At 41.0% G+C, this 24880-nt stretch overlaps 1 protein-coding gene across 5 annotated transcripts in view; it reads right to left on the bottom strand.

Annotated features, from left to right (window-relative positions):
* The window catches only part of LOC5566288 (RNA-binding protein Musashi homolog Rbp6), a 1418593-nt gene that overhangs the window by 1288565 nt on the left and 105148 nt on the right, over positions 1-24880 (bottom strand). For all 5 annotated transcript variants that reach the window (XM_021840840.1, XM_021840841.1, XM_021840842.1 and 2 more), the window contains one exon: positions 13066-13107. In XM_021840840.1, coding sequence (XP_021696532.1) covers positions 13066-13107 — 42 coding nt within the window. The remainder of the gene's footprint in view (positions 1-13065; positions 13108-24880) is intronic.

Raw genomic sequence — 24880 nt, 5'->3', positions numbered from 1 at the left:
TGGGAATCCAGTGTGGATTCTGGGAATCCAGTGTGGATTCTGGGAATCCAGTGTGGATTCTGGGAATCCAGTGTGGATTCTGGGAATCCAGTGTGGATTCTGGGAATCCAGTGTGGATTCTGGGAATCCAGTGTGGATTCTGGGAATCCAGTGTGGATTCTGGGAATCCAGTGTGGATTCTGGGAATCCAGTGTGGATTCTGGGAATCCAGTGTGGATTCTGGGAATCCAGTGTGGATTCTGGGAATCCAGTGTGGATTCTGGGAATCCAGTGTGGATTCTGGGAATCCAGTGTGGATTCTGGGAATCCAGTGTGGATTCTGGGAATCCAGTGTGGATTCTGGGAATCCAGTGTGGATTCTGGGAATCCAGTGTGGATTCTGGGAATCCAGTGTGGATTCTGGGAATCCAGTGTGGATTCTGGGAATCCAGTGTGGATTCTGGGAATCCAGTGTGGATTCTGGGAATCCAGTGTGGATTCTGGGAATCCAGTGTGGATTCTGGGAATCCAGTGTGGATTCTGGGAATCCAGTGTGGATTCTGGGAATCCAGTGTGGATTCTGGGAATCCAGTGTGGATTCTGGGAATCCAGTGTGGATTCTGGGAATCCAGTGTGGATTCTGGGAATCCAGTGTGGATTCTGGGAATCCAGTGTGGATTCTGGGAATCCAGTGTGGATTCTGGGAATCCAGTGTGGATTCTGGGAATCCAGTGTGGATTCTGGGAATCCAGTGTGGATTCTGGGAATCCAGTGTGGATTTGGATCCAGTGGATTCTGGGAATCCAGTGTGGATTCTGGGAATCCAGTGTGGATTCTGGGAATCCAGTGTGGATTCTGGGAATCCAGTGTGGATTCTGGGAATCCAGTGTGGATTCTGGGAATCCAGTGTGGATTCTGGGAATCCAGTGTGGATTCTGGGAATCCAGTGTGGATTCTGGGAATCCAGTGTGGATTCTGGGAATCCAGTGTGGATTCTGGGAATCCAGTGTGGATTCTGGGAATCCAGTGTGGATTCTGGGAATCCAGTGTGGATTCTGGAATCCAGTGTGGATTCTGGGAATCCAGTGTGGATTCTGGGAATCCAGTGTGGATTCTGGGAATCCAGTGTGGATTCTGGGAATCCAGTGTGGATTCTGGGAATCCAGTGTGGATTCTGGGAATCCAGTGTGGATTCTGGGAATCCAGTGTGGATTCTGGGATCCAGTGTGGATTCTGGAATCAGTGGTTCTGGGAATCCAGTGTGGATTCTGGGAATCCAGTGTGGATTCTGGGAATCCAGTGTGGATTCTGGGAATCCAGTGTGGATTCTGGGAATCCAGTGGTGGATTCTGGGAATCCAGTGTGGATTCTGGGAATCCAGTGTGGATTCTGGGAATCCAGTGTGGATTCTGGGAATCCAGTGTGGATTCTGGGAATCCAGTGTGGATTCTGGGAATCCAGTGTGGATTCTGGGAATCCAGTGTGGATTCTGGAATCCAGTGTGGATTCTGGGAATCCAGTGTGGATTCTGGGAATCCAGTGTGGATTCTGGGAATCCAGTGTGGATTCTGGGAATCCAGTGTGGATTCTGGGAATCCAGTGTGGATTCTGGGAATCCAGTGTGGATTCTGGGAATCCAGTGTGGATTCTGGGAATCCAGTGTGGATTCTGGGAATCCAGTGTGGATTCTGGGAATCCAGTGTGGATTCTGGGAATCCAGTGTGGATTCTGGGAATCCAGTGTGGATTCTGGGAATCCAGTGTGGATTCTGGGAATCCAGTGTGGATTCTGGGAATCCAGTGTGGATTCTGGGAATCCAGTGTGGATTCTGGGAATCCAGTGTGGATTCTGGGAATCCAGTGTGGATTCTGGGAATCCAGTGTGGATTCTGGGAATCCAGTGTGGATTCTGGGAATCAGTGTGGATTCTGGGAATCCAGTGTGGATTCTGGGAATCCAGTGTGGATTCTGGGAATCCAGTGTGGATTCTGGGAATCCAGTGTGGATTCTGGGAATTCAGTGTGGATTCTGGGAATCCAGTGTGGATTCTGGGAATCCAGTGTGGATTCTGGAATCCAGTGTGGATTCTGGGAATCCAGTGTGGATTCTGGGAATCCAGTGTGGATTCTGGGAATCCAGTGTGGATTCTGGGAATCCAGTGTGGATTCTGGGAATCCAGTGTGGATTCTGGAATCCAGTGTGGATTCTGGAATCCAGTGTGGATTCTGGAATCCAGTGTGGATTCTGGGAATCCAGTGTGGATTCTGGGAATCCAGTGTGGATTCTGGGAATCCAGTGTGGATTCTGGGAATCCAGTGTGGATTCTGGGAATCCAGTGTGGATTCTGGGAATCCAGTGTGGATTCTGGGAATCCAGTGTGGATTCTGGGAATCCAGTGTGGATTCTGGGAATCCAGTGTGGATTCTGGAATCCAGTGTGATTCTGGGAATCCAGTGTGGATTCTGGGAATCCAGTGTGGATTCTGGGAAATCCAGTGTGGATTCTGGGAATCCAGTGTGGATTCTGGGAATCCAGTGTGGATTCTGGGAATCCAGTGTGGATTCTGGATCCAGTGTGGATTCTGGGAATCCAGTGTGGATTCTGGGAATCCAGTGTGGATTCTGGGAATCCAGTGTGGATTCTGGGAATCCAGTGTGGATTCTGGGAATCCAGTGTGGATTCTGGGAATCCAGTGTGGATTCTGGGAATCCAGTGTGGATTCTGGGAATCCAGTGTGGATTCTGGGAATCCAGTGTGGATTCTGGGAATCCAGTGTGGATTCTGGGAATCCAGTGTGGATTCTGGGAATCCAGTGTGGATTCTGGGAATCCAGTGTGGATTCTGGGAATCCAGTGTGGATTCTGGAATCCAGTGTGGATTCTGGGAATCCAGTGTGGATTCTGGGAATCCAGTGTGGATTCTGGGAATCCAGTGTGGATTCTGGGAATCCAGTGTGGATTCTGGGAATCCAGTGTGGATTCTGGGAATCCAGTGTGGATTCTGGGAATCCAGTGTGGATTCTGGGAATCCAGTGTGGATTCTGGGAATCCAGTGTGGATTCTGGGAATCCAGTGTGGATTCTGGGAATCCAGTGTGGATTCTGGGAATCCAGTGTGGATTCTGGGAATCCAGTGTGGATTCTGGGAATCCAGTGTGGATTCTGGGAATCCAGTGTGGATTCTGGGAATCCAGTGTGGATTCTGGGAATCCAGTGTGGATTCTGGGAATCCAGTGTGGATTCTGGGAATCCAGTGTGGATTCTGGAATCCAGTGTGGATTCTGGGAATCCAGTGTGGATTCTGGGAATCCAGTGTGGATTCTGGGAATCCAGTGTGGATTCTGGGAATCCAGTGTGGATTCTGGGAATCCAGTGGTTGGAATCCAGTGTGGATTTGCGAAACCCAGTGTGGATTTTGGGAATTTAGTATTGATTCTTGGAATTCAGTGTGGATCCTGGAATTACAATGTGGATCCTGGTGTTCCAGTCTGTTCCAAGTGTTTCAGTGTGGATCATAGGATTCTAGTGTAGATTGTGTTGCTGCATTGTGGATCCCTGGTTTCTAATGTGGATATTAGAATTCCACTAGGTTTGTTGTATTTTTGTGTATATCTTTGGACTTTTGTTTCGAATCTTGGTATTCCATTGTGGATATTGAAATTCCTGGAATTCCAGTTTAGATCCTGGGATTGTAACATGGGTCGTGTAAATCTAATGTGAAACCTGAGATTTTAGTAGGACCTTGGGGTTTCAGTATCTTGATACTCCAGTATGGATCTTACGATTTTAGTGTGAACCGCAGGATTGGAACATGGGTTTTTGGTTTTTAATATAAATGCTGGGATTTCAGTGTGGATTTTAGGATTTCAGTGTAGATATTTGAACACCAGTGAAGATTATGCATTTCCAGTGTAGATCTTTGAAATTCACTGTGGATCCTGGGATATTCCAGTATGGATTTCAGATGTGGATCCGAGGGTATCATTGATGGATACCAGTGAAGAGTTTGAGTTTCCAGTGTGGATTCTTGAATTCAAGTGTGGATCCTTGGATTATGGATTTCTAGTGCGGATTTTGGGATTCTAGTGTAGATGCTTGTATTCCAGTGAGGATTCTGGCATTACAGTGGGAATTGTTAAATGGTAACCCAAGGATATACTGAGGGAATCCTGTTGTTATGTTGAAAGACTGTGCAAATTTTGTAAAAAAAATGCGAAAATAGTGAGCAAAAAGTTTTAAATACATTGGGAATCTAACGAGAATGCTGAGATTCTTGTGATGGCCCTGTTGAAATCTTATCTTATAGTTATATGGCAAACAGTTAGTATTCCTGAGAGAATCACGTAGAAATACTTTGGGAATTTAGATTGGTCTTATTGGTAAGAGTCAATTGTAAGAATTATTTGGGTATTGTGTAGAAATACTGTGGGAATTGTGAACATTATGAGAATTCAGTGTGTTTTTTCATGAGCATCCTGGAAAAATTCCAATGGGAATTTTGTGATATTCTTCGAGAATTCTGAGGGAATCCTGTTGGAATTCTGTGCGAAGCCTTTCTGTAGAAACAATATGTAATTGTTGGGAATCCTGCTAAATCCTTACTGGTTTTTATTACGACAAAAAAATATCATATGTGTGTACCCCGTAACCATTTGATACAAACGAGCCTGGCGAAAAATAAAGGAGGAGAATGCGACTACTGCGGCTATGTGTGTATGAATGTATTCATGTTTGTGTGTGCAAATGAGTATGTGTTGTGCATGTACGTGTATATGATCGTGTGTGTGTGTGTTTCATACGCGGGTCACATTCAGCATCATTCTGTGGTGTAGTTTTCAAGTAAGCCTCGTTTTGTTGTTTATACTTATGGTATCATGTTCTTACCTTTTACATTATGTTTGTCATAATATCTTGTCACTTTGTAATGCACCATACCACCTTCAAACATTTGCAAAAATAATCAAGTATTTTAATTTTTTTCAATATTTTGCGTACATATGACCCACTGTGTACTGTGACAAAATGTGACCGTAGATTTCCATTTAAATGACGGTTTAAGTATTCGCTTATCATAATGCGATACTCCAGAAAGAATCAGGTGATTACTACAAATGTGAAATAATTCGGGCGTTAATGGGTTAAGCGTTGAAGCTGCTCAACTAGGCTTGTCTTGTCTATTACGGATTAAACCAGCCAATAGCATTTTGAAAAAAAAACTGAAGCCGAATAGACATGACAACCCTAATAGAGTAAAATCGAGTGGTGATCTCTCTATCACAAAGAGGGTCCTGCGAAGAGATACGACTTGGTCGAAAGCCTGACCCATACTAAACATCTCATTGAGCCAACGCTGGCTTATGAGTAGTATGGTGCGATGCAACAAAATAAAATTTCTCACTGTTGTTCGAAGGGTTGCAAACTGGTGAGTCGACGGAGTCCGCACAAGTTTCTACCGCATACTCTCATGGGTCGACAGATGACAAATGACCGCCAACTAAAAGTTGCTTGCTTAGATGGTAGTGCAGCCTGGGCCCTGTTGTCCTTCTGACTTCAGCTAGATTGAGGAGGTGCGTCCACTAAGCGTGGTGCGCGGTTCTAACAGTGTCTGACTAGCATCCAGCAGCTGAATAAGAAATGCTCTTCCCCGGAAACAACACCTAAAATGGCAGTCCCATCACGGTGGATAGGGAATCTTAGGCTATTAACCTGCTGTCTCCGAAACTTCAGGAAGACTACGAACTGATTTAACGACAACGACTTAAAGCGCGAAACAACGGACACGATTCGGAATATGAAACGTACTAACCCTAGCCCAGCAGGGTACACTGGCACAACTCGACTCAACTCAACGAGGCGTATCGCATGAAGCTTGAGATCCTAGGACTGAGCGGAATCCGTTGGCCAAACTTTGAAAAACACATAATATCATCGGGACAGATTCTGCTATATTCTGTTCTGCGTGGTGAATACGCTCCTCGGCACCGTGGAGTTGGCTTTCTGCTTAGCGCCTATGTATACGCCGCGCATATGAAGTGGGAGCCTATAAATGAAAGAATAATCGTCGCCAAATTTAGAACACGGGTTCCAATACTTTCCATAGTCCAATGTTATGCGCCAACCGATGCTGCCGAATTACACGTCGAAGAGAAGTTTTACAGTCAACTCAATGATGTCGTGAATAAGATTCCGAAGGGTGATATCAGGGTCATGGAACGCCAGGTTATCAGAGAAATGAGCGAAAACGGAGAGCTATTGACAGAGTTATGTTCCAACAACGACATGGCGATCAGGGGATTGCTCTTCCCCCATCGTCCGGTTCACAAGGTCGCGTGGGTCTCCCGTGACGGCTTTATCGAAAATCAAATCAACCACATCTGTATCAGCCGAAAGTGGAAACGAAGCCTTCTTGATGTTCGGAATAAACGTAGTGCTGACATCGCATCCGACCATCACCTTCTCATCGGCGAGGTGCGTATGCGCATTGCGAGGATTCATTGACAGGAGGAAAGAGACGGACGTCGATTTAATACACGCCGCCTGGCAGATGCCACAGTGAAAAGGTTCTTCGTCGAAGAACTGGAAACTCGTGCTGCAAATATTTCGGAAGGTGACAGCGTAGTAGAGCAATGCCATCAAGAATGCCTCCATCACTACCAGCGAAAATAATCTGGGTGAGCTATGCACTCGGAGAAAGCAGTGGATCACCGATGAAACCTGGAGGAAGGAGAGAAGTCAAAGGTGCGATAGAGCGGGCGTAAGCCAGAGGAGCCAAGGCACTTTCCCGTCAACGAATTTGGCCCTCCTGTATGCGGGAAAACGAACGTGGGCGGACTCCTTTGCTGACGAAGGTGAGAAAGCCGCAGCAACCGGAGACATTCGTCTCCTCTACAATATCTCACGACGCCCTAGCGGGGCAAAGATGCCTGTGAAAGACACGACTGGACAACTGTTTACCAACCCCACTGACCAGCTAAAACGCTGGTTTGAACACTTCGAACAACTTTTTCAAGTACCCACCCGACCCCCAACACCTCAGCATGATCCGCCTAGGGTTTGGCGTATTAGTCGCGTCAACACCGAAACTCCATCACTACAGGCGATAGAAACAGACATGCTTATCTAACAAAGTCCCTGGGGTCGATCGCATTTCGGCCAAGATGCTCAAGCACACCCCGCAATATCCGCTAAACTGCTGCATCAACTATTCCGCAATATCTGGGACACTGCGACATTTCCGGACGACTGGTTGCAAGGCGTGTTAGTGAAGGTACCCAAAAAGGGTGACCTCACTGTATGCGGGGCATCAAAGTTCTATATTAAATGATCGTAAACCGAATTCAGGAGAAGATCGATACAACTCTCCGTAGGCAGCAAGCGGGATTCCATGCCGGACGATCCTGTGTGGACCGTATTGTCACGCTCCGTTTCATTCTGGAACAAGTCAATGAATTTCAAGAGTCTCTGGTATTCATTGACTACGAAAACACTTTTGACCGACCCAATCACGAAAATATGTGGAGTGCCCTGAGACGCATGGGTGTTCCTGAGGAAATATTCGGCCTCATCGAAGCGCAGTACGAGGCTTTTACGTGCAGAGTATTGCACAAAGGGGTCTTGTCTGAATCCATCCATGTTGTTGCTGGAGTGAGGCATGGATGTATACTATCACCGCTACTGTTCCTCATCGTGATTTATGAGATCCTGGTAGGCACCATTGACCTTGAACAAAACCGTGGACTGCTGTGGCAGCCTATTACTATGGAGCAACTTCCAATATCTTGGTAGTCAATTGGCGTCGGACGGTGGTACCAAGACCGACAAAGGTAACTTAACTTATTTGGCTTTACATCAATTATCTTGATAAAGCCTCGCCAACAATATTTCGCCAATTCACGGTTCATGGCCGCTTCTCTCCATCCTCGACTGTGAACTACGCTCTCCTGGTGCACTTGGTCAATCCATCAAGCTCGCTGCGCCCCACGCCTTCTTGTTCCAACCGGATTCATAGCGAACATCATCTTTACAGGGCTGTTGTCCGGCATTTTTGCGACATGCCCTGCCCAGCGTATCCTTCCAGCTTTAGCTACCTTCACGGTACTGGGTTCGTCGTAGAGTTGAGCGAGCTTGTGGTTCATCCTTCGCCGCCACACGCCGTTTTCTTGCACGCCGCAAAAGAGTGTCCTTAGCACTAGGTGATCGAAAACCCCAAGAGCTTGCAAGACCTCTTTGAGCATAGTTCACGTCTCATGCCCGTAGAGGACTACCGGTCATATGAGCGTTTTGTACATCGTGCATTTAGTGCGGGGTGAATCTTTCTTGATCGTAGTTTCTTCTGGAGGCACGAATTCCTCTGATGATCGCCGTCGTATTTCCTGACTAACTAAGCTGTCAACAAGGATCCGAGGTAGACGAACTCGTCCACTACCTGGTGAGCCCTGTCGCGCTCAGTTCCGCCAACCAGCATGTACTTTGTTTTCGACGCATTCACTATTAGCCCGACTCTTGTTGCTTCGCGTTTTAGGCGGGTGAACAAATCTGCCACCGTTTCAAATTTTCTCCCAATAATATCCATGTCGTCCGTTAAGCAAACAAATTGTCCGGATCTCGTGATAATCGTGCCTCGACTGTTAAGTCTGGCTCTCCGCATGACCCCTTCAAGCGCAATATTGAACAACAGGCACGAAAGTCCGTCGCCTTGTCGTAGTCTCCGCCGAGACTCGACCGGAATGGAGTGTTCGCCTGAGATCTTCAAGCAGTTTTGCACACCGTCCATCGTTGCTCTGATCAATCTTGTGAGCTTCCCGGGAAAGCTGTTCTCGTCCATGATTTTCCATAGCTCTGTGCGGTCGACACTATCGTATGCAGCCTTGAAATTGATGAACAGATGGTGCGTAGGGACCTGGTACTCACGGCATTTCCGGAGGATTTGCCGGACGTAAAAGATCTCGTCCGTTGTCGAGCGGCCGTCGATGAAACCTGCTTGATAACTTCCCACGAAATCGTTTGCTATAGGTGATTGACGACAGAAGAGAATCTGGGAAAGCACTTTGTAGGCGGCGTTTAGGATAGTGATTGCACGATAATTTTCACACTACAGTTTGTCGCCCTTTTTGTAAATAGGGCATAAAACGCCTTGCCTGCACTCATCCGGTAGCTGTTCTGTTTCCCAGATTCTGACTATCAGCCGATGCAGACAAGCGACCAACCTGTCCGGGTCCATCTTGATGAGTTTGGCTCTCCTTGCCAGTGGCCTTATTGTTCTTGAGCTGTTGAATGCAACCTTAACTTCTCCCATCGTGGGAGCTGATTAGTTTCCACTGTCCGCTGTGCTGACGTAGCCATCGCCTTTGCTGTCCTGACCTTCTGTGCCTGGCACATTTTAGCTCGCGGCACGAAGCCTTTGCGGGATGTGTTGAGCTTCTGATGGAACTTCCGCGTTTCTTGAGAACGGTACAGCAACTCCATCACTTGGCATTCCACCTCTTCCAGGCGGCGCTTTTTGTCCCCGAATAGGCGGGTTTGCTGTTTCCGCTTCAGTCTGTATCGTTCCTTATTTTGTCGATTACCATGCTGCAGCATTGCAGCCCGCGCTGCATTCTTCTCATCTAAAACCTGCTTGCACTCTTTGTCGAACCAATCGTTTCTTGAGCTCCGTTTCACCGACATAGGTGCACGGATCAAGAAGACGAGGGCTGCTTTTGCGAGTGTAAGAAATATCTGAAAGAACAGTCATATTAGTTAACGAACCAAAATTCGAATATTCAACTCCAATGTCAAATCTGTGCTGCTATACGTCAGTGAAACATGGTTTGTATTAGCGGAGAACACTCAACGGCTGCAGGTGTTCATCAACAGATGTCTACGATATATAATTCGAGCATGGTAGCCACACAACTGGATCTCTAATACTGAGCTCCATCGTCGGTGCCACCAGCAACCGATACAAACCGAAATTCGACAACGAAAGTGGGGGTGGGTCGGCCACACTCTACGTCGAGGTGGAAACGGAATCTACAAGCAACCGCTGGATTGGAATCCAGGATGGAAGTCTTTGACGTCAGCCCTATGAACCAGAATGTGTGCTGAGGACCCATAAGTAAGTAAGTAAACTGTTGTTCGTAGGCACGCTTAGAAGAATTAAATTGGGCATCTAAGACAGTCTGAGGAGATGCAGAGTTGTGAAGGAGAACGTGAGGTCGTGACGCACCTTGGTTTCAGGTTGGCCGACGGCGCTGCAGAATCATTACCCGTTCTGTAGCGTAGTTGTATAAGTTGAAGCCCACGGGAACGATTTTATTATTTTTCAGAATTTTGCATCTCAATTTGTTCAAGTTGACTCTTGTTTCTACGAACTTCAGGTTTTTGATAAAAACTAGTTTATCCAAATTCTGGTTAAAAAACAAGGTGTGACACGATTTCCACACTATTATTATCAATAGCCTCGCTTTCCACCCGGTAAAGCTTCATTGAGATGCTACTGTTTTGATTCCAAAACTAAACTAGATCATATGAAAAATACAACTTACTTACCTCTACAAACATTCTACCATCGCACGCAGAAGCAATCAAGCGCTAAGCGTTCGTCCAAATAAATAACCCACCAAATGTTGCCCCCAATTTATCCGTTTCTCAGTACAGAATGTTAACGAAAAAATTCAGCTTCATGTGGAAAGCAGGTTCAACACTCTCGGCATGGTGGCTGCTGGCGTACGAGAGTCCGATTGTTTTTATTAAAACTACGTGATGCAATAAAGATGAATAATAATTGCCACTTCGTACCCGCCACGTTCATCGTTGGAGGTTCTCTGGATTGATGGTGGAAAAAAGCTAGCAGCGAAAGTGCGTGATTCGTCCCGGATGGCTTTGTCCTGGGAGGACTGCGCTACTGGTTGATTGCATGAGAAAAAGTTATGTTGAGCCATTTGTTTGCTAGTCTCCTGAGACCTTTACATGTGACTTCAATAGAATCGCTGACAATGATTTTAGTGGATATCATACTCTCGTGCTATGCGCTCACAAAATCTGACAAAGCTTTGATACTCTCTTAAACAATAAAACGATACTCTTAACTTTTTGATCATATTGACCCCATTTCAATCCTTTCTAGGACATTTTTCGCTCAAATTTAGTTCCAACTTGGTTCACATTTTTTGCAAATTTTGTTCAAATTTTGTTGACCTTTTACAAATTTTGTTCAGATATTGTTCAAATGTTGTTCAAATATTGTGCAAACATTGTTCTAAATCAAACTGTGTTCAAAATTAGTAAATTTTTCTGATCTTGACATCTATTCCATATTAATCAATTTTGTATTGAGTATTTCATCAAACTTTAATTTCCCTCCAGATTCGTTATCCAACCCACCACAAGGACCACTTCTCTTCTCGTAACCCATATCGCCCCATTGGGACATCCCTTGGGCAATAATGGCCACTCACTCGGTCTCGGGCCACAAGAATGAAAAATCGCTCACCTGGAAGACTTTTCTTCTTTCTATGATAAGCAGAACGACGACAAATGGTATTCTTGTGAATCATCGCTCGTATCAGTCACCACCACTCATCCCCGGTGACCGAGACGTGGAACATTCCATCGAATCGTCAACGGCCTCTACGGAACACCGAGGTTATCGATGGAAAATTGAAAAACGATGATAACATATCGTCAAAATATCATATTCCCATTGTTTTCGCCCCACATGGTGCTCATCGGTCGGTCGGTTGGTCGTTTCAATGGCACACCGAAGTCAGTCGTTTCGGTACAAGACCCCACTTCACTCGTTGAGGAGCTTCCTTCCATCGTTTGGTACAATCCCAGCAAGATGCTTATTGGTTACGGTTATTGGCAGCAATTTATTAACCATTTCCCGCATGGTGGTGGCCGTGGAAGCTTCCGTAGTCTGTGTTGTGGACTTGTTGTTGCTGTCATCGTCGTTGCCCAGGGCCAAAGTTGTTGTAGTTGTGAATTGTTGTTTTCTTTGAGAAAAGTATTCTACGTTGATGGAGGTACCGAATCGAGATACCCGATTAGAAAGTCAAGGATGATTTCTGAATAAGTTCTGAACAAATTCTTCTTCAAGACAAACATCGAAAACGTCGAAAATGACAACACGTTGAATGGAAAAAAGTCGTAAGAAGTAAAATTTTCTATACTTATTATTTTTTTTATTATTTAATTTTTTTATATTTTTATTCGGGTGCTCAAATTTGACATCACAAACAAATAGGCTTTGGAGCTTTTGGCGACCATGAATAAAAAAAATATCGTCATTCTGCGCCTCTTCCCACTATGCCATATGAGTAGGTATCTGATTTCAGTGCTACAATCTCGACGAGTGCCTTCGAATAATGAGACCCACGTGGAAAGCGACAAAGACGACGACGTCGGAGCCCGGACGAAGGAAATTGATTAATAATTTTCCGTGCCTTTGCGCTCGTTGTGACGGTCGGTTTGGCGTCGGAAAAAGTTTTCCCATGTGAGATGACCGCAAAGTTTCTCACTCTCGGTCGAGAGAATCGATGATTGATTAATTCGTAAATGACACTTTCTAACATTCCGGCGCTCCGAGCAAAAAGAAGGGTGAAGTTTCGCTTCCTGTGTCATCCACAGGTTTTAAGGTAGACTTAAGCTTCTAGAACTTTCATTGGCCGGTTGTCTGTCAATATCCTTCTCCTTGTATGCAGCCGTAATTAGCTTGTCAACTGACCGCATTCCGGTGTGAACAGGTATTCGCGTGCAGAAGGGGCGTCGCATTTCCGAGGAAAAATAATTGAAATAAATGAGGTGCTTCTCCCGAACCTTCAATTCGTGTAGCCTTGCCACGTGCCTTCCCCGTGCCCCGACCAAAGCCTAGTCTCATTGGTCTTAATATTGGAGACCACTTCGTCTCGTCCCTCATGCCGTGGTCCATCATCCGGTGTTGAATATGATTGATGATGTCGGTTTGAAGAGTGTCTAATTTATTTAGAGATTCGGCTCTATTAATTTCTATTTACTGGATGTTTTGACGCGGGTTTTATTCAGAGTTGGATTCATGGTTTGAGAGGGATTTGACGAATAAAAGGAACTTTTCGGCGTATAATTACTTACCTTTGGATGTGCTCTCCTGGGAAATGCTACTTTGGGGTCGATCTGTGGGATGAAAGATAAAAAATAAGTATTTGAGTAAACATTGAATTCGACGGTCACGCACACAGGAATCTCAAAAATCGTAATAAAAAGGGGAAATCAGCAATTTGCACTAAATTTATGTCAGGCTTGAAGAGTGAATCTAAGACATGTGCACAAATTTTGTTTACCAGCAGTACGGCATTTAGTAGTTTTAGCTAGTGGTGCCAAGAAACTCTTCGAGAAAATGATCATAAAATTGACTAGGAATGGTATATAAGTTTTTTGTACAATCTCGTAAGATGTTGCAAATCATTCAACGCAAACCTTTGCCTACTAACATTCATCTGACAAGGATCAAGAACTATGAGGTTCAGAACCGAAGTATCTAGCTGTCAATTTCTTTATTTCTTTATTTCTTTTTTGGAGCAGGGAAAAGCCCACTTGAGTTGAGCTGAGATAACTCTTCTTCAAATGGGCGCAAAACCTCCTCATCTTTTAGTACCAACAGAAAGTTACACTCCAAATGATACAATTTTTGCTTAATACTAGTAATATAAATTATTCTTATTTCTATAGTAAAACTAATGTACGGCTACAAAATTCATCTGATGCAATATGTTAAGTTGGACTGGAGAGAATACTATTGAATCTATTACGAAGAATGCGGCGAGAGAGATGAAAATCAATATCATGAAAACAATGAAAGTTACTTGGGATGATCTTATCAGATGTACGTCCAGGAATGCAAGCGAAGCTCTACAAATCTTCTCGTTATCATCATGAATCATGACATTTCCGAAATCGAAATTTTTTTTTTGATGCCAGATGTCTAAGAAATGCATGAAACGTCGAGATCTGGTGTTATTTGGAATTTTTTTTTTTTTGAAAAAATCGACCTTTTGGGACAAAGTAAATTTTTGAGTTGGGGGAGTGAATAGAATTTGAAATGAACGATTTGAATTCAATTGCTGAGAATTTCAAGGCAATAGTATTAAAACATATCCTATATCATTGTTGGTCACTAAAAGCATATGATATGTGATATTTCATTAGGGTGGTTCATTTACTTTCCATTAAGGTGTTAAACAATTTTGTTAAAAAATAAAAAAATAACAAATAGAATTTTAATTGAAAATTGAAGACAATAGTATTGGAACATCTCTCACATTATCGTAAGCTATTTTCCACATTTAATGTGTGGTATTTTATTAGGGTGGTTCACTTATTTTCCATTAGGGTGGGCCTTTCTGTCGAAAAATCATAATTTGAATGGGATATTAAAACAATAGTATTTTATCACCTCTTTCATCATCGTAGGGCATTTCCTTCATTAGATTCATGATATTTTATTAGGGTGGCTCACTTATTTTCCATTGGTGTTAGCCGAAAATTAAAAAAAAATCAAGAAATTTTGAATTTGATCCTTTTTTAGTACATTAGTATTAAAACACCTCTTTAATAATCGTAGGCCATTGTCTTTATTTTTGTTTAGAAAGGCTTTATATTCCTCTGAATCCATGCGCCTCCAGTTCCATTTGATATGCGACATCATCGTAGGACACTGTTAACATATTTCATTAGGGAGTTTCTCTCATTTTCCATTAGGGTGCATCATTTTTCGTATAGTTTGAAACCATGATTTCTCGCAAAAGTCTCGTCCACTTTCCTTAATTACGGTGTCATTGTAAAAAGTTCAACCTTAATATCTACAGACCGAAAGATTATGGTGTGGACTACTACATAATATTTGCGTAATGTTCGTCGAAAAACTGTAAAGGTAACTTAGTTAACAACAAAAAAAGTTTTCTAGAAAGCCTCTCATTGTTAGAAAGGTCATTTTGAAAAGTTTTGCGTGATTTTCATTCGGAATGCAACACTTCACTAAGCTGAACCAGTTCGGAGTCCTCGTCTCATACAAAATCCGCTTGCTACTTCGTGATTTCAGATGCACTCATCTCAGAGATCAAGGATTGAGCCTCAGTGACCTTTCAATTTAGTTTTGAAAATTCCGAAGAAATTCCAGAGAAAATTCTGAAGGAAATTCTAGAGGAAATACCGAAGGAAATTCCAAAGGAAATTCCAACGGAAATTCCAGAGGGAATTACGAAGGAAATTCCAGTGAAAGTTCTGAAGGAAATTCCAAAAGAAATTCCAGAGAAAATTCCGAAGGAAATTCCAGACAAAATTTCTCAGGGAATACCAGAGGAAATTTCGCAGGAAATTCTAGAGGAAATCCCGAAGGAAATTCCAGAGGAAATTCCGAAGGAAATTCTAGAGAAAATTCTAGGAGAAATACGGAAGGAAATTCTAAAGGAAATTTCGAATGAAATTCCAGAGGAAATTCCGAATGAAATTCCAGAGAAAATTCCGAAGGAAATTCCAGAGGAAATTCCGAAGGAAATTTCAGAGGGAATTACGAAGGAAATTCCAGTGAAAGTTCTGAAGGAAATTCCAGTGGAAATTCCAAAAGAAATTCCAGAGAAAATTCCGAAGGAAATTCCAGACAAAATTTCTCAGGGAATACCAGAGGAAATTTCGCAGGAAATTCTAGAGGAAATCCCGAAGGAAATTCCAGAGGAAATTCCGAAGGAAATTCTAGAGAAAATTCTAGGAGAAATACGGAAGGAAATTCTAAAGGAAATTCCGAATGAAATTCCAGAGAAAATTCCGAAGGAAATTCCAGAGGAAATTCCGAAGGAAATTCTAGAGAAAATTCCGAAGGAAATACCGATGGAAAATCCAGATAAAATTCCGAAGGAAATACCAGGAAACGAAAATTATAGAGGTACTTCCGAAGAAAATTCCGAAATAATTTCATAGCTTCAAAAGAAATTCCGAATCAAATTTGGCATGAAGCTCCAAAAGGAATTCCGAATGAAACTCCAGAAAAAAATCCAAAGCAAATTGCAAAGTTAATTTCGACGAAAATAACGTAGAAAATTCCGAATCAAATCCCGAAGGTAGCTCCAAAAGAAATTCCAAACGAAATTCCAAATCAAATCCCGAAAGAAATTCCAAAGCATATTCAAAAGGGAATTCCACAAAAATAAATCCGAAGGATGTTCCGAAGCCAATTCCAAAGAAAACTCGGACGAAAATTGCGCAGAAAATTCCAAATGAAATTCCGAAGCCAGCTCTAAAAGAAATTGCGAAGGAAATTCCATAAGAAATTTCAAAGGAACTTCCGAAGCGAATTCCAAAGGAAATTTCTAAGGCAATTTCTGAAGAAATTTCGAAAGAAATTCCAAAGGAAACGCCGAAGAAAAATTTTGAAGAACTGAAGAAGGAAATTCCGAAAGTAATTTCAAAGAAATCCAAAATAACTTCCTGAAGCAACTTACTGAAAGAAATTCATGAAGAAATTCCAAAGAAATTCTGAAGTAAATGAGATATGAAGTTCCAAAGAATACAAAGGAATTTTAAAGGATACTCCTAAGAAAATTCCGAAAAAACAATTCGAAGGAAATTTCAAAGTAAATTCCGAGAAAAATTCAACGGAAATTCCGATGAAAATTACGCAAAATAGTCCAAAGGAAAATTCCGTAAAAAATTCCAATCAAAACTTCTAAATAAAATTCCGAAATCTCCATAGGAAATTCCAAAGGTTATTCCAAAGGAAATTCCGAGGAAACTCTACAATAAATTTGGAAGTAAACTTCAAACGAAATTCCGAAAGAAATTTCAAAGAGAATTTTGAAGAGAGTAATAAAGGAATTCCAACGGAAATTCTGAAGAAAATTTGATAAGTAGCCTCAAAGAAAACTGTAAAGGAATTTTAAAGGATACTCCTAAGGAAATTTCGATGGAAAGTCCAAAGTTAATTCCAAAGCAAACCCCGAAGCAAATTGCAATAAAAAAAGGAAGTTAAAAGGAAATTTTGTAGAAAATTTCTAAGGAATTTTCTATGGAATATCCAAAGCAAATTTGTAAGGAAATTCTCAAGAAAACTCTGTAGAAATTCCAAAGAAAATTATAAAGGAAATTTCTAAGAATATTCCGCACTAAAATTCAAAGGTCCAAAAGAAATCCCAAATAAAATTCCGAAGAAAGCTCCAAAGAAAATTTCGAAGGAAATTCCAAAATAAATTCCAATGCTTCGAAAGAAATTCCAAATAATATTGAAAGAAGCTCCAAAGATAATTACACAGGAAATTCCGAAACAAACCCTAGAAGAAATTCGGAAGGAAACTTCAAAGAAAATTCCAAAGCAAATTTTGAAGGAAACTCAAAAAGAAACTCCGAAGTAAATTTCGAAGAAAATTCCAATAAAAAGTTCAGAATGAAATTCCGAAGGACACTTCATAGGAAATTTCGAAGGAAATACCACAAAAAATTCAAAAGGGCACTTCTAAAGATACCGAAGAAAATTCCACAGGATATTCCGAAGCAAATTCAGGAAAAATTTCCAATTTTGATGAAAATTTCGTAAAAAATTTCAAAGGAAATTTGGTAGAAAAGTCCAATAAAAAATTTTTAAAGGAATTTCGAAGGAAATTCCGATTAAAAAATTCCAAAGAAAATTCCGTTGAAAACTCCAACGAAAAAATCCATATGAAATTCCGACGAAATTTCTATAAGGAACTTTGTTACAACTTTGAAGAATAAACGAGAACTGATTGTTAAAACTGGAATTGCCTACGTTGTCACAACCGAATCGCGTGTACTATAGCAAGCAGAAGGCAACGTACTTTTGTTTTGGGAATGAAGGAGCTCAAGGCTGAGAATCTTTTTTGAAAACATAAACTAAACACTTTTGTTGCCCTTCATCGTCGCCCATCATGCTATTGTCATAATATGAATATTTCAAAAATTATTTCATTCCTTTTTTATCTGTATTTTGATTATGGCAGTTAGAGTTGTGCTTCACTGAATTCACTGATTATTGTTATTGGAACGTTTTATTTTAACTATTCAAAAGAAAACCTTAATGAAAATATCTTAACGAAAAGTTGCATGCCAATGAAGAATCATGATTCAAAACTATACAAACAAAGTTGATTTGTTAGATCTGTCGAGAATATTTTTTTTTAATTTACAAATTAAATGATCACCCTTATGCAAAACTGAGGACAATAGCACCAATGAAATATCACATATTATATGTTAACAGTGGCCTACGATTACATAGGAGATGTTTAATTACTCTTGTACTTATTATTCCATTCAAATTCTCAATTTTTTTTCAAAGGACCACCGCAATGGAATATAAGTGAGCCTTCCCAATGAAATATCACGAACCTAATGAAGGAAATGGTCTACGATGATGAAAGAGGTGATAAAATATTTTTGTTTTCAATATCCCATTCAAATTATGATTTTTCGACAGAAAGGCCCACCCTAATGGAAAATAAGTGAACCACCCTAATAAAATACCACATATTAAATGTAGAAAATGGCTTACGATAATGTGAGAGATGTTCCAATACTATTGTCTTCAATATTCAACTAAAATTCTATTTGTTATATTTTTATTTTTTAACAAAAAGGACCACCCTAATGGAAAGTAAATGAACCACCCTAATGAAATATCACATATCATATGCTTTTAGTGGCCAACAATGATATAGGATATGTTTCAATACTATTGCCTTGAAATTCTCAGCAATTGAATTCAAATCGTTCATTTCAAATTCAATTCACTCCCCCAACTCAAAGTCCCAAAAGGTCGATTTTTTCAAAAAAAAAAAAAAATTTCCAAATAACACCAGATCTCGACGTTTCATGCATTTCTAAGACATCTGGCATCAAAAAAAAAATCGATTTCGGAAATTTCATGTACACCCCCCCCCTCTTGGGAGATTTTTCATGGGTCAAAAAAGCCAAACTTTGACCGCTTTGGGGGTCCCCTTAATGAAGTCCGATTGAGTTCAAATTTAGCATGGGGACTTTTTTCGAGGAGACAAAACTTTTGAGCACTACCATTTTTTGAAATTCGATGGCAAAATTTTTCCCATACATTCCATTGGCTCCCTAATGTATACCTTAATACTAGACGCACTCGGTTAACTCTTGGAACGGGTTATTTTCAACAGAGTGAGCGAGAACGGACTATCAGAAAGGCAGTTTGGCGTTCGGAAAGGGAGGTTAACGGTGGACGGTGCTGGAAAGGGCCGAGAAAGTATTGAAACAAAAGTGTAGAGGAGATCGTTACTGTGCCGTAGTCACTATAGATGTTCAACAGCGCTAGTTGGGAGGACAGAGTGCAGTGTTTCGTCGGTTTCTCCGATGACGTTAGCCTAACGGTAATATGTGAAACACAGGAGGAAGTGGAAACGCTGGCGATGGAGGCAATTAGCTTGATCGAAGATTGGATGGAGAGACTCTAGGTGAAGATTGCTCAACACTAAACTGAGGTATTAGTTAGGTGCAGTTGTGCACTCCGAGATCATTGTCGGGGGACATGCCAATCACACGCTGAAACACTTTGGCGTAATGCTAAAAGGTCGGCCAAACTTCAACAGTCACATCGATTATGCATGCGAGAAGGCGGCGAGTGATGCTCTCACAAGAGTTATGCCCAACATAGGTGGTCCTAGAAGCAGTATGAGGCGACCAAGACCACGTAGAATCGGGAGAGGTTAAACAGAAAATTCCGACTCCGTACAGGGGCCTGGGTTAGCAGGGAGCAAGGAGAACTAAATTTCCACCTGACACAGCTCCTGTCGGATCACGGCTGCTTCAAGCAGTATCTGTGTCGATTAGGCCATGTGTTTGCACGATTTTGTCCCGAATGTATGGATGGATATTGAAGAAACGCTAGAACATGTTGTTTTCAACTGTCCGAGGTTCAACATAGTACGAGACACGGTGGCGGCTGCTTTCAGTAAGTACTAGGAAGCATAGACACAAGACCGACCTCGACATCCAACTGGTCCGTCCGAAGAGTATGACGAAAGCGGTGGAGTCAAGCGTACCAACAAACACAGTAGCATCTATCGCTAAAAGTCTCACATGGCTCAGGTGTGTTGCTGACCCCAAAATATGAGTGACGTTGAAAAGACAAATTGCAGCCAGAGCGAATAGAAAGGTGACGAAGAGCGTAGAGGCTCAACAAATACTTGGCTCCCTGATGTAGTCACTGTAGTCAACTATCCATTTTGAGTCTACAGTTGCCCTATTTACGACAAGACATGAAGAATGAGCTGTCGCATGATATGCTTTGGTGTCAAAATCAAAATGTCCCCTATGCAAGGTTCCCCCGGGGCACTGGGCGGCGCCATGAGTGGCCAAATCTGTACAAGACTCATTTTCAACTTATAATAGGGTATTTTATGATAAGCTAGGGAGAAAACAATATTTCGCGACATATTTTGAGTGAATAAATTGTTTGATCCCAATTCGGATCCACTACCGGCACCGATTCCGGGGAAATGGCCATATATTGGTTGTTTCTGGACCAATATTAATACTTGGCGCACCAATCGCTTCAGAATTAGATCTTCTATCTTCATGTGTAGTAAAATTTTGATTTTTTAGCCGAGACCTTTGCTAAAAACACGTCATAATTTTACTGCATAAGACATGCTTCCGGAAATCCGGATTATCACCGGTATCCGGTGGTCATAGTTCATCTCCGTGGATGCACCTCAAAACTAGATTAGTTGACCCGTCCATTACTTCTTAAAGAATTGAAATCGGTCAATTTTTGTCAAAGTTACAGCATTCCAAAGTTGGCCCAATTTTTGCCTGTCCCAGTTATTTTGACAACCCCCTGTATATCAAATATTCCATCATTTGCGATACTTTAAAAATGGGGAGAGTACAAAAAAGGGGGGAGGGCTCCCTGCAAATCTTATTACAACTCTTCATATTGTATTTAAAGTTGAAAACATTATATGGCACATGAATTCCCCTGTCCTGAATATAAAACACTGTGTCAGTTTATTGATTAGATTAGATTTTTAAATAAAAAATGCAAAAAGTTCAAGTATATTTTAAAAATGATGCTGCCCCAGAGACACGAACATTCTGAAAACGCCATTATTTTTGTTTATTTTTATACTTTCAAGCCCGGGGTGTCCGATCTCTGTGCATTCATATCGACTTTTTTGTCGAACTGTGTTATTTACGGAAACTCATTTGGGTTGGACCTATTTGCTGACGATATCGGGTAGTTAGGGAAACAATCATGGCCAAAAAGGTTTCCACGTAATTGCGTAGGATTTTTGAAGGAAACTGTCTAGAAAAATTCTAACAAATCCTGGTAGCCTCTCTGCCCTTAAATTACCTTACCGCTATACATTCCCGCATGAACTGGCGTAGATGCAGAGATATACTTCTCCCCCTTCATCACATTAGTCTGCATTCTAAAGGGGTAAACTCTATTGTTGCCTTAAAATACACTGAGGTGTCTCCCTCTGGATGGTTCCTTGTAGAAGTGCAGCTGATCTGGTCATACTGAAGTAGCATTCACGGGCGACCAATCAAGCTTAAGTTCTGTTAAAATTTTGGCAAATCCTGGAATCCCAGGAAAATTTTTCTGTAGAAGATTCTTGATAGAACTCCGATAAAATGTCTGGAGTAACGTTTCGATGACGCACTCTTGTATAATTTTTAGTACCATTCCAAACATCACACTCATTTCTAATGGAGGAATTAACATATTCTCGGCAGTCTAAGTCGGTGCCGCGCATCTTTTGTAGTTTTCTCGGACATCAGCAGTCAAATTACGGGTTTGTCTGTTTACATTAATGCGCTACTCAATCCTCTATCGATTATCACCGACAGACCTGGTAAAACTCAATTAAGATTTTTTTTTATATTATTCAACAACACATTACATTTTATTTGCCATATAATTTTTGAAGGTGAGTTGATTTAACCGATTCTATCCCATTATCCCGAATGCCATTACCCCGAATGACATTGACCCAAATGCCATTACCTCGAATTCCAAAACCCCAAACGACCCATAGCCGCAAATGACATTACCCCGAATTTCATTATCATGGGGAAATGTCATCAATGTCATCATGTCAAGAGAATTGCAAATTCGGGGGAATAGCATTCGGGTGATGGAATTTGGGGTGATGGAATTCGGGGTAATGGATTTCGGGGTGATGGCATTCTGGGAAAAGAGATTTGGGGTAATGGGATAGAATCGATTTAACCTACTAATAAGAAAAAAAAGCTTTCAATTAAGTACACCTAAATAATCCTAGATATACAACGCAATTATCGTAGCAATAGAAGATTGCAACAATTTTTGTCTAAAATAATTGATCGTTCAATTTGACTTTTATTCCAATGTTTCAACATTGGATATTCTTAGCAACTTATTCGTACTTTTCCAGGAGAGGAGCTTTAGAATCATTTTTAAAATTTTAAATATTTTCGTTTAGAAATGTCAATTCTCTGCAGAGCTTTCTTTCTGTTATTACAACAGTTAATCCATATTGGTACAGCATAGAACATGGCTGGCCTGAAAATTTGTTTGAAGATCAAATGCTTGTTCCTAACACAAAGTTTCAATTTTCTGTTAATAAGTGGGTACATATATTTTATTAATTTTTAACCTTTTGCCTGAATGTCCTCAATGTGATTTATGAAAGTTAAATGTTTATCTTAACTCGTATAGGCCTGAATGAAAGTAAAAATACTAAAACCCTTACCGCTCAGCAAATACTAAACAAATTTAAATATTTTTTTGTCGGTAAACCTACCTTACCTTGATGGCTACAGCATAGCGTCAAGCCATTGCCGGACGCATTGTAGAGCTCCACCTTCGTCGGTCTTGGGCGAAACTTCTCTGGTTGCCCCGAACGTTCAGGGTCGCCAGATTCATTTCCTCTGCGTACAGCCAGCGTATTCGTGGTCTTCCCCGAAGCCGCCGACCGCTACCTGGTTCCCTGTTGAATATTATTTTCGCAATTCTTTCATCCGACATTCGCACTAAGTGACCAGCCCACTGAAGTCTGCCGTATTTTACACGCTAGGTATTATTCGCATCTTTGTGGTTCATGCGTGGGGTTACTGGGTCAAGTCAGGTAAAAAAGACGATTTTTGGGACCTGCTAAGTTATCTTTTTTTTTAAACTAATGGCAATCATTTTAATTTGTATAAATCATTAAGATCTGATATTCAACATTATAAATTAATGGTTTTGCAACGTGTAGAGTGTACTGGATGTGTTGTTAGATACTAAACCGTTTCAAATCTTTAATAGTAGAGATCAAATATAACAGTTCAATAAAATGTGTTCCCATAAGCTTAATATGCAAATCGTCCACTTTGTCATAAATTTGATGTATCCCGGAGATTCGAAAATGATCATTTGTAGGATCAATCAAATGCAGTTGATATGGTTATTTAATAAAATATTAGAAATCTGTTTAGTAGTCGCTGAGCGGTGAGAGTTTTAGTTTTTTTTCTTTCACTCAGGCCTATACGGGTTAAATGTTTAGCATTTAAGCAATCGTTAAATGTTTAGCATGGCCCTAGATTAAAATAAAATAAAAAGAAACACAGCGCAACAAAAATGACATTTTTGCGTGTCTCAAGGATCAAATTATGTGTCTCTAGTAGATTTGGGACTGCTGAATCTGATGCCGTTCTCAGAAATGTTCCAGCACGTCACAATTTTTAGCTACAGGTCGCCAAAGTTGCCTAAAACACTGGTTTTATTGATGTTTATATAAAAATTTAACAAAGATTTATCCAAATTGCGATCTAATCCACCAAGCATGCAAAATAGGACTTCAACTTTCATTTCAGATATAATTTGGTTGAAATTGCACGGTTAAATTTAGATTAAATCGATTTTTCAACATGCTTACAGTCTCCATACAAAATTCTTCGTTTCTCTTATATGGAAAAGTACAATACTTTTCTTAAACAACAAAAATTAACTTTTGAGCATCGGAAGTATTATGAATTTTGTTTATAAGTATTGTTATACACATGAAGTTTGAATTCTGAGGCAAATTAAGGCCTTTTGGTGCGTCATCACAAAATGGCTTCTTCCAAAATCATTAACACATTGTTATGATAGTATTGGTATTTGCAACATCGATGAAATATAACTGTTTATCACATGATTTAATGGATAATTTATGCGAAGAAAAATGCTTCAGGTGGTATTTCAATATTAATTCAACACTTTTCAATACAGCATTAACAATTTAGCGACAATATACATGAGAATTATATTCTCAAAAAAAAATCTCCGATTTCATACCGCATTTCATTGCCTCACACAACTACACTTGTAAATAGAAGGTGCTTACCTTTTCCATTGTAATTCTGCAGCAAGCATTTGTGTTTTGGATTTCATATTGCGTTCACTACACTTCCACTAAACAAATCTTTCATTCACTTTCCTTAAAGTAACACATTTCAAACGGGAATCAAATATTTATAAAGTTTTATTAACCGCATCACTCAAAACTATTATGGCGATGGTTTTCACTTGCTGCGAATCGAATGTTGTATTAATTTTCAGTGCGGAAAGGTTGGACAAAGCTTAGAAACTTGATACTCATACGTTGTTTGTTTTTAGATTCTCTAATATTACAGAAACCATCTCTACGAAGCATAAAATCATACCAAGTGTTTATCAATTTGGACCACCCAAAATAATTGAAAAGCTCCACAGAGCGATGCATCGGGATGCGTCGAGACGCGTCTATCATGTGTGCACAATCATCGCGATCGCTGAGCGCAGTGATGTCAGAGTTGCTATCAGTAAAATCATAGCATTTAATGTGGATAGATCACAAAAATCATTGAAATTTTATTAAATCAGTGATCTTGTGATGGAAAACTATTTGCAAAATGATAAGTTTTCATTATATGC

Source organism: Aedes aegypti, chromosome 2 (assembly GCF_002204515.2).
Source record: "Aedes aegypti strain LVP_AGWG chromosome 2, AaegL5.0 Primary Assembly, whole genome shotgun sequence".
Lineage (NCBI taxonomy): Eukaryota > Metazoa > Arthropoda > Insecta > Diptera > Culicidae > Aedes > Aedes aegypti.
The sequence above is the reverse complement of the archived record's forward strand: the minus strand, read 5'-3'. Positions and strand labels throughout refer to the sequence as shown.